The 11027-nt window shown below is 48.5% G+C and overlaps 1 protein-coding gene across 1 annotated transcript in view; it reads left to right on the top strand.

The window, feature by feature from the left end:
- Positions 1-11027, top strand: part of LOC118291151 (sodium channel protein type 4 subunit alpha-like) — a 99593-nt gene that overhangs the window by 79236 nt on the left and 9330 nt on the right. The window contains exons 23-25 of the mRNA XM_047329703.1: positions 603-726; positions 8501-8655; positions 9217-9390. Of these exons, the coding sequence (XP_047185659.1) occupies positions 603-726; positions 8501-8655; positions 9217-9390 (453 nt within the window). The remainder of the gene's footprint in view (positions 1-602; positions 727-8500; positions 8656-9216; positions 9391-11027) is intronic.

The raw sequence follows: 11027 nt of genomic DNA, 5'->3' as shown, positions 1-11027 counted from the left end.
GCCGGCCGCCCACTGTGTCTTTGTCCAGACATTTAACAAGAACTCGCCAAATTTCCTTCCTCAGCCTCTCGGTGAAAACTTGTCCCGTATCCCTCCATCTCCTCGTCCCTTTGTACAGTCAAACTCCCATGATGCTTAGCAAACGGGCGCCTTTGAAGTCAGCAGGGAATTGGGGGGGGGGGGGGGGGGGGGGGTTGAAAGGTGATGCCTCGCTCCGTCAGTTATGTAACATTAAATCTGACTCATTCAGACTCGACTGCAGCGAAATGACGCCGATGATCAGACGAACACAAACTGTACTTTACACAAATAAAACAACAGTGATCCAGGTTCTGACTCTGAGAGGCGGCAAACAGCTGACGGCGTTCGTACCGTGACTACATCTGATGTTAGGACTACCGATAACACAGCCTGGCCCCACGAGGCCCCGCCCACAAACGCTCTCTCTCTCGAACCAATCACGAGTCAGTGTCAGATGTCAATCATCTAATAACCGATGAAAGTGATCAGAAACACAAAGACGTGAACAAACATCCGCGTGACGACCTCACGCGACAGAAGGATTTGATTGGTTGTTTCCTTCTGTTTTTTTGGGGAATCAGCAGAAAGACGACGTCAGCCTATCAGAGGGCAGCACGGTGGACCTCAGGAAGCCCGGAGAGGAGGAGGACGAGTACTCGGAGATGGCGGAAGAAGCCATGGACCCCGACAACTGCTTCCCAGACAGTAAGAGGGCGCACACACACACACACACACACACACACACACACAGGTGTGTGTTACGGCACATTCTTCCCCCCAAGGAACTAGGAACCTTTGGAGGAACTATATAAAGTTTCTGGGGGGAAAGTCCTGGCTCGTGGAGCAGGTGGGAGCGTTTCCGTCTCCTCCATGTTCGCTGGTGTTGCAGTGTCGCACTAATGCTGCCTGTGGCGGCGGCGGCGTGTAGTGTTGTGCGTTACCGCCACCTGCTGGACTGGAGGGGAACAGCTCGTCGTGGCCGCTGGTGTTTTTTCTTACATCAGCAGGATTATGTTTCTCTTCCCGGGTCTTCGGTTCGTCATGGAAACACTGGAAAACTAAGTTCAAATAAATGAAATGCATCTTCAGACAGCAGAAAAAATGCTGATCAAAGTGTTGGTGGTGGAATCTTTTCTCTGATGCTCTGCAGCAGTTTGTGATTCCTGCCCCAGTACTTTCATCAGTAGATTTACGAGCCCGCTCCGACCGGCCCAGGTGAAACACCAACACCTTGTTTCCTTCCTGACTCAGCCGGTTTCCTCCCGGGGACACGCACATTTGTCTCGTGAAATGCCCAGTGGGGGGGGGGGGGTGGGGGGGGGGTCACTGGAGTGTTACTGGGCAGACGGCAGCCAATGAAATCCCCCGTTCCTGGAGAGCTGAGGTGACGTTTACTTGTGTGTCTGTGCAGATGATGACGAGCCGCCGCACATGTTCATATCGGCCAATGAGCTGCTGAGTTTCCACAACACCAGTCAGATGCTCTCGTTGAAAATCAGTCGGATTCAGTGGATACACCATGTTAGGTTAAATACATGTTGATTTTCTTAATTCCAGTTCTGTTTTTTTGGTTTTATTTAAAAATTACATTTATAGTTATTAATGATAAAGTTTATGGTTAAACTGAAATATCAAGCATCAATGACATTTCTTTGTCTTAAAGGTTCGATAACGACATCTTGGGAATCACTGACAGATTTAAATATTTATATATATTCATGTAAGAAACGCCGTCGTCACACGATGATGCTCTCCCGAGAGCCGCGAGCCCGTCCCACCTCCCTCCTGCCCCAGTACTTTCACGATGAGATTGATGACGGCGCTCGGAGCAGAAGCAACAGCTTGTTTCCCTCCTGACTCAGCCGCTCTCCTCCCGGAGCTCGGAGATTTGTCTCCGACTCGGTCGTGGTCGCGAGGCGGAGACAGAGGAAGTGGTGAAGGTGCAGTCAGAGAGAGACGACGGCAGTTTGTGTTTTTGGATTTGTCTTTCGAACGAAAGAAAACAGGCCCAATGACTTTCTGTCCTGTTGCCTTTAAAACGTCTCACGTTTCTCTCGTCATGTTCGACCTCGTCCCTGAAATACCGACTGATAAACGGGCGCAGGCAGAATACTCAGCTTTGATAAATGTGTGGTGGCGGAGGACGAGGATGCGCTGCTGGCGTCTACGGACGTGTCGTCAGAACAACCTGATGGTCACAGGTTAGTGATGCTCAAAGTGTCCATGGATGGATGATTGACGGTGGTACAGCAGCAGGTACCAGGCTCACAACACGCCCACTGAATATAGGAAATATAAGAACCTCAAAACTAAACCAATATAAGACTGTAGATAAAGATGGACGACATGATAGTGAAACCAAAACATCTGGATCGCCCCCTGGTGTCTGGCAGCAGTATAGCTCATAAGCCCCGCCCCCTCCTTATTTTAAATAAATAAATCAAAGTAGACGTTAAATAAATGTTTCCAAACATGTTTCTGTCATTTGAGGTAAATCTTAGACTGAGACTGACTTGTGATTGGTCGAGAGCGTGTTTGGGCTCCCAAGATGGCGGCGCCTGTATCTGCGATACTTTAGAGGAAGTGGAGACACAGTAGTAACCTAGTCACAGATCAAATGTAAAAGTCGGCAGCAGCTACAGAACATTAACATTAATGTAAAGACATTTTGATATTTGGAACTAACTGAAACATGCAGAGACAAAGACATAAAACCCTACTAACATAAAATCATAATTCACAGCGGCACAGTAGAAGCACGACCAGGTGTCAGGATCAATAACGCTGAAAACTGACCCTCATTTTATTCGGTGTCAGATCTAATTTTGTCAGATCGCCCACAACTCAAGCTTCAATTTCCATCCTCCAGTAAAAACCAGCAGCGGGATGTTTCCTGTCCGGAGCTGCCAAGAGCCAGATGTTGTATTAGCTCTGATTCATTTACAAGATTGATGTGTCCATAGCAACTGTCCCGACACGTCGCCGGCTTCTTCCTGATTCAGCAGAGTCCTTCACAGCACCAACACATTTGTCACCAGATGGACTCAGATCAGCGTCTGGAGCAGCGACGGAAGAGAAATGAAACATGAACTGAACACTTCCTGTGCTGCGACACGCTGGACGAGCGGCGAAGACACGGGACGAGCGGCGAAGACACGGGACGAGCGGCGAAGACACGGGACGAGCGGCGAAGACACGGGACGAGCGGCGAAGACACAGGACCAGCGGCGAAGACACGGGACGGGATGGTGAAGACACGGGACGAGCGGCGAAGACACAGGACGAGCGGCGAAGACACAGGACCAGCGGCGAAGACACGGGACGAGCGGCGAAGACACAGGACCAGCGGCGAAGACACGGGACGGGATGGTGAAGACACGGGACGAGCGGCGAAGACACAGGACGAGCGGCGAAGACACAGGACCAGCGGCGAAGACACGGGACGGGATGGTGAAGACACGGGACGAGCGGCGAAGACACAGGACGAGCGGCGAAGACACAGGACGAGCGGCGAAGACACGGGATGAGCGGCGAAGACACAGGACGAGCGGCGAAGACACGGGATGAGCAGGTGAAGACACGGGATGAGCGGCGAAGACACGGGACGAGCGGCGAAGACACGGGACGAGCGGTGAAGACACAGGACGAGCGGCGAAGACACAGGACGAGCGGCGAAGACACGGGATGAGCGGCGAAGACACGGGACGAGCGGCGAAGACACGGGACGAGCAGGTGAAGACACGGGATGAGCGGCGAAGACACGGGACGAGCGGCGAAGACACGGGACGAGCGGCGAAGACACGGGACGAGACGGTGAAGACACGGGACGAGACGGTGAAGACACAGGATGAGCGGCGAAGACACGGGACGAGACGGCGAAGACACGGGACGAGCGGTGAAGACGCGGGATGAGCGGTGAAGACACGGGACGAGCGGCGAAGACCCGGGATGAGCGGTGAAGACACGGGACGAGCGGCGAAGACCCGGGATGAGCGGTGAAGACACGGGACGAGCGGCGAAGACACAGGACGAGCGGCGAAGACACGGGACGAGCGGCGAAGACACAGGACGAGCGGCGAAGACACAGGACGAGCGGCGAAGACACGGGACGAGCGGCGAAGACACAGGACGAGCGGCGAAGACACGGGACGAGCGGCGAAGACACAGGACGAGCGGGTGAAGACGAGACCATGATAGTGTGTTTTTTTGGGGCTTTTTAAACTTGACTATGATGTTGTATTTTCTTACTACAATACGACATTTTCATGACTCCAGAGAGTTTGGACACAAGTAGTCGACTTGTTGACCTTTTGACCTATAGCTGATATCATCAGATCTATGGCACAGAAACATATTTCCACCGGCCGGGCCTCCCTCATGACTCGGCTCACACTGGACCAGCACCTCCAGCATGCTGACACGGCACAGTGTGTGTGTGTGTGTGTGTGTGTGTGTGTGTGTGTTTGGGAGCATGGATCCCTGCAAGTCGGCCAGCTGCTGCAGCAGCAGTAGGCCGTGCCAACGAGTCGCAGTCGGAGCGTGTGCTGGTCTTCTGGAAGTTCAGGACGAGTCGCAGGATGTTGGTCTACATCCAGTTTGTGTTTCAGATCTACGGCGAGCGACCACACGCTCAGACTCGTGGTCGTGTCGTCTTGACTCGCGCAGGGTTAGTTTGGTACCGATGAAGGAAAACGGACACGTCCTGTATCTTCCTGGAAGAAGTTTCTGAATCCGCCGCCGTCGGAGGAACGTTCCGTCGGACGCCGTCGGACGTAAGCCTCCGAGCGTTTGTGCTGGATCTGGATTGTTTCATTTCTGAGGTTATTTTTGACACTTTTCAAAAATAACCTCAAGGGTACATAAAACCCTACTAACATAAAATCATAATTCACAACGGCACAGTAGAAGCACGACCAGGTGTCAGGATCAATAACGCTGAAAAAAGTTATTGAACAAAAAGTTGCTAGGCTAAAATGAAAAGATGCTCAGTTGGCAACACTGTGTGTGTGTGTGTGTGTGTGTGTGTCTGTGTCTGTGTGTGTGTGTGTGTCTGTGTGTGTGTGTGTGTCTGTGTGTGTGTGTGTGTCTGTGTGTGTGTGTGTGTGTGTGTGTGTGTGTGTCTGTGTGTGTGTGTGTGTCTGTGTGTGTGTGTGTGTGTGTGTCTGTGTGTGTGTGTGTGTGTGTGTCTGTGTGTGTGTGTGTGTGTGTGTGTCTGTGTGTGTGTGTGTGTGTGTGTGTGTGTGTGTCTGTGTGTGTGTGTGTGTGTGTGTGTGTGTGTGTGTGTGTGTCTGAAGGATGTCGTGTCTACGTGTGTGTCGTCCTCCATGCTGTGATTACAAAGCACCAACAGCAGCGTTCCTCCCGCTGTCGGTAAGACGGAGTGTGTGTGTCGGCCTGAATGGGCGCCGCGTCGCCGCCGCTAATTATTCATCAGGCGAGAGGAAAAGGTCGTCGAACGGGTAAAAGAATCCCAGCGCTAACGAGCAGGAGAGGAACTCTTCAGATGGATGAAGGTCATCGCTTTGGGCTTTTCTACGTTTCCTGATACAGTCGGACCAGACAATGGCTCATTGAGACCGGACTGAAGAGGGAAAGAATTAACACGGAGCTCAGAGGCTCGAATGCAAAGTGCCGTCAGGATTCAAAGGAATATTCCTCAACATGTACTCGACCCGTTCTGTTAATGAGATGATTCCTATCGGTGGTGGATCAGTAAAGACGTCCTTCCAGCTGAAACGTCCACGTCACCACCTTGTATTTCAAAACGCATCACTGTTGCCTCGGTTACGCCCTTGTGGGAAACGCTGCTGGTGTTTCAGTTTGTAAACCTTCTCTTCTCTGATTGGTTCTCTCAGGCTAACACTTCCTGTCAGGAACAGTTTCCTGCTCCTCGTTCAGAGGAGTTCTCTGTCACTAAGCAACTGGCTGCAGAGGAAGACAATCTACTTCCTGTTTACACCTGAGTGGTCACGTGACGCGTGTGTCCTCAGGTGTTCAAAGCTCGAACAGCGTTTTAAAACTAAAATGTATTAGTGTGGATGTTGCTTCACTGTGACTCAGTTAGTTCGCTGTTATCTCCATTCACACACACACACACACACACACACACAGACACACACACACACACACACACACACACACGTATTTACCCTCATGTGTCCTGCAGGTACAGATAAAGCATATCATTTGACAAATCCCATTATATAAGATCACATGCAAATATAAAAATCCATAGAAATACACTGCCTTGGTGTATTCTCTCTCTCTCACACACACACACACACACACACACACACACACAGTGATGTGCTGACAGCAGGCATTAGATTAGCTGCCTCATTAGTTTTCTAAATGCCAACTCATTGGTTAATGTTGTGATGCTGCACGACACGCGATTGAGAGGGAATATTTGAGAGAGTGTGTGTGTGTGTGTGTGTGTGTGTGTGCGTGCGTGTGTGTGTGTGTTTCTGCCTCAGTGAACTGTGTGTAAGCAGCAGCAGCATCGCGGCGTCTCCTGCTCTGACGTCCTGTGAGTGAAAGGTCTCCGATGTGACTCCGGCAGTCGGACACTTTGTCCTGATCCGCTCACATGTTTCTCTCACGCTGATATTTCTCCTCCTGTGCAGAACAAACACAGGTCGTATCGAACTAGTCAACAATCTCACTGGAAAATACAGACTATACGTGGATTTATTGTATATCTTAAAGTCAGTGTGAAAACATTCGATGGAGGGAAGTTGATTCTTTATTTAAATGCTCATATTTAAAATCATGAAGTGAGAATTCCTGCAACGTTTTGTTGGAAAAAAATAGACCCAAATAATATTGGTTTTAATTCATATTTGTTTGTCATATATCTTCTATAGAACTCAAAGTTCCGTCGCTCACACGACGGAACTTTGAGTTCTGCATTTTGTAAGAACTTTCTTCAGAGCTTGAACGATATGGATTCTTTTTTTTTACTCGTCTGAGGACGCTGACGGTCGACGTTTCTCTCTAATGCAACGAGGTCGATGTAAAGTCACTGCGACTTTAGTTGGTTGAAGGAGTTCTACGTTCTCGTCGTGTCCGAGGATTCATTCCTGACAAAGTCCATCGTGTCTTTTGACACAGGCGACGGTTGGAGCCGCGGCCTGTGGCCAGAGAGGTCACGGGGTCATTGTGTGTGTGTGTGGGTGTGTGTGTGTGTGTGTGTGGGTGGGGTGTTACGTTCAGCAGTGTTTTCCGAGTAGCGTTCGATAGCGGATCAATGTGGCGAGCGGCGGAGGCGTCGACTCCAACAACAGGTGATGTAATGAGGCGTTTAGGGCCGCGTTCAATAAAAGTTTACAGCTGCACGAGTGTTTATGAAGGCGACCTCCAGCACGAGCAGAGGGGGGGTTTCCTCACACACACACACACAGATAATAACTCTGCCAAGTGGGCTGATTGAGTGTCGGATTACCACTGGCTTGTTTTCATTGGATTACTCGACCAGTGTATCGGGGAATAGCCTATTAGTATCCGTGGAAACGGAGAGCCGGTGGTAATCAGAGCTTTAATCACGGAGGCAGGCGGACGCCGCAATCAGCAGCGTGACGAGCGGCGAGCACGCAGGAAGCCGACAGAAGAGGAACGTTACGACATCAGCGAAGCTGCTGTGTGTTTTTGTGACACTGATGATTCAACGAGCGGAGCTGGAGTCTGTGTGGACGTATATTCCTCAGTGTCCGGACGCTGCAGATCCTAAGTGTCGGTTGATCGGGCGACGCCAGTGGTTCCCGCTCCGCGAGGAGGCGGAGCCTTCGTCCCCAGCAGCTCGTCAGCTGACTGGAATCAACAGTGATGAAGCCTCTTTACATATTTCAGTCTATAAAGACGATCACTGACTGTATATAAAGACGATCTCTGACTGTATATAAAGACGATCAGAGAAATTTTTTTATATCATCAAATAACTGATGAGAAGCAAAGTGATCAGAAACATGAACACGTGAACAAACATCAGTGATACGAACGACCTCACTTGACATGGAGGGGGCGGGGCTTATGACCTGTACTGCAGCCAGACACCAGGGGGCGATCGTGAGGATTTGACTTCACTGTAGAGGAGCCGTGATGTCGTCCATGTTTATTTACAGTCTGTGGTTTATTCATAGCAAAGTACAATGGGCATGTTTAAAGAAGTGATCCGCTCGCCTGATGTTTCTGACTTTTCTCTTGCCTGCGTTCTGGGCCGGTGGTTCCAACCTCATCTCTGTCGGATGCTGAGCACCCATCATGCCTTGCTGCAGGGCACGTCAGCATCACTCAGTCGACCGATCACTCAGCCGGAGCTCCCGCTCCTCGTGGCGAGACAACGTCAGGTTGCGGCTCCGTCGCCCCGGTCGCCCTCGCGGACACACCGGGTCGAATTAGGGAAAACGTCCGCGACGAGCCGAGAACACGGGAAGACGGGAGTCTGGTCGTCCTGTGAATGTCCCGCGTCTCTCGTCCACAGTGTGCGTGTCCAGATTCCGGTGCTGCGACGTGGACACGACCGGCAGACTGGGTCAGACCTGGTGGAGGCTGAGGAAGACCTGCTACCAGATCGTGGAGCACAGCTGGTTCGAGTCCTTCATCATCTTCATGATCCTCCTCAGCTCCGGAGCGCTGGTCAGACGCCACAACACGGTTCATTCAACTGTATTCTCACGTCAATGTGACTCCACCACAGGAGTTCGCTTTAGTTCATTCTACTTTATTTGAATGTAGAATCATTTTACTGTATTTCACTGCCTTTGTTGTTCACCTACTTTACTTTCTTAAGTTTCTTCACTTTAAAGTTTATATTTTTAGTTTTTAATTGAACTAAATCCACTTTTCTTCCTGTGTTTGACTTCACTGAATTACTTTACTCAACTCTTCTGTGGGTGAATTCATTTTACTACAGTTTACTGTGTAATTAACAGTCCTTTTTTATTTATTCGACTTAATTAAGTTTGTTTTACTCTGAAGTTGTTCACTGTCTAAATTCACATCCCACTTACTTGACTTGATCTCACTTCACTCTTCCTCCAATACTTTATGTCATTATGTCCTCTGGATGTCCTGTACATTAGAAACAGTTTACTTCAGGCTCACATTCTACATGGATGAATAGAACAAACTGCAGTCGATCTCTCGACGAACTCTGACCCAGGGCTTCACCTCGTCGCCTCTCTGCCGCCCCCTCAGGCCTTCGAGGACATCTACATCGAGAAGAGGAAGGTGGTGAAGGTGGTGCTGGAGTACGCCGACAAGATCTTCACCTACATCTTCATCCTGGAGATGTTGCTCAAGTGGCTCGCCTACGGCTTCAAGAAGTACTTCACCAACTACTGGTGCTGGCTCGACTTCCTCATCGTCGATGTGAGTCTTTGGTTTACTGGACGCGGCTGAAAGGAAACGTAGTAGAAATGATCGCTGCACTAGTATGTTTGTGTTTGAGTCATGTGAGAGATGTCCTAACCCTCACTCCGTAGTGATGACGATGCTGACGATGAAGACCTAGTAACTGTGTGACCCACGCCCTGTAGATTTCAGTGTTGGGTCAGCTGGCTCAGTTCATCTCCATGGACCAGATCGCCGCCGTGCGGGTCCTACGGACTCTCAGGGCTCTCCGTCCTCTCCGGGCCGTGTCCCGCTTCGCCGGTATCAGGGTAAGGACGGGCAGAACTCGCCCGGAGCGCCACCTGCCGCACGAGCCGAGACCTGAGAACCTGAGAGGGCTGTAGAGGCGGATGTGTTCCTGTGTCAAAAATAAATGAATAATAAGAATAATCATTTATGTATAAATATATATATATATATATATATATATATCTGTGATGGTTTAAGATTTACAGTCGTTACAGAACACCGACCGTCCGTCCCTGGTGAAAACAGAAATGACACCTCGCCGCTTTCTGCACGCGCCGCATATGGAGGCTCACAAGTGTCAGTGTCACAGACGTCGTGCTCATAAGCTATTTGTTAATTGTACAGATTTCTTTTTTCCTACGAATTTGTTCTTTGTTATTTTAATGGGAAATAAAAACCAGACTGATGAAAAAAAACAAAGTCAAAATAATAATTTGAATTTCAAAATTGTAATATTTTAAATTGTTCATATTAAATAAGGGTTTACAAAAGACAACATTAAACACTCAAGTAGAAAATTTAAAAATCCATAATGAATTCAAATAATGGAACTTCAAATGAAGAGAAATAAATAAGTAATACAAATTCTATTAAAGTATTTTGTTTAGTTTGTTATTTAATTTTGAATTTATTTATGTATTTTTAAATTGAGTTTTAAATCCCTCTTTGTATTGATGGGGTTAATATTTCATTTGGAAAATCTTTTTAAAATTCTTATTTTATTAACAATCAAAATATCAAATAATGAATTACATATTTATAGATTCATTTAAGAAACTATTAATATATAAATTATGAATGCATATTTTTATCGTACAATTGGTATTTATTTAATGAAACGCTCTATTACCATTTCAGTGACACGGTCCTCCGTAAACGGCTGCGTTTACTTGTCACGGGAATCTTGGAACTCGTGTTTTTCCATCAGTGTGTGTCAGTAAAAATAAACAACAGCATGAGGGAACAATAACAATATGATGTATCATTTTATATTATAACTTTAACAGTCTGCTGCAGGTCTTAAATTTGAAGTCAAAGTTTCCTCCCGTGTCACCTGCTGCTCTCACAAAAGACATTTTGAGGACGTAAACAGTTCAAAGAGCACGTTTGTCCACAACGTGTCAGATTTCCATCCGTACAGTGGATTTCATAAACGTGATCAGTAGTAATAATGTTTCCTCCTCCACAGTGTTACAGGAGTGAACCTGCTTCGTTTGGACACTGAACATTAACTTTATCTAACAATTCCTCTTTTTTTTGCAGGAATCCGCCGTTCATTGAACTGACGCAGCTTCTCTCTGTCCTCGTGTATACACAGCTCTGATTGGCCGGCTCCAGGACCAGTCTCCTCCCCCTCTCTCCTCGTC

The sequence above is a fragment of the Scophthalmus maximus genome, chromosome 21 (assembly GCF_022379125.1).
Source record: "Scophthalmus maximus strain ysfricsl-2021 chromosome 21, ASM2237912v1, whole genome shotgun sequence".
NCBI lineage: Eukaryota > Metazoa > Chordata > Actinopteri > Pleuronectiformes > Scophthalmidae > Scophthalmus > Scophthalmus maximus.
The sequence above is the reverse complement of the archived record's forward strand: the minus strand, read 5'-3'. Positions and strand labels throughout refer to the sequence as shown.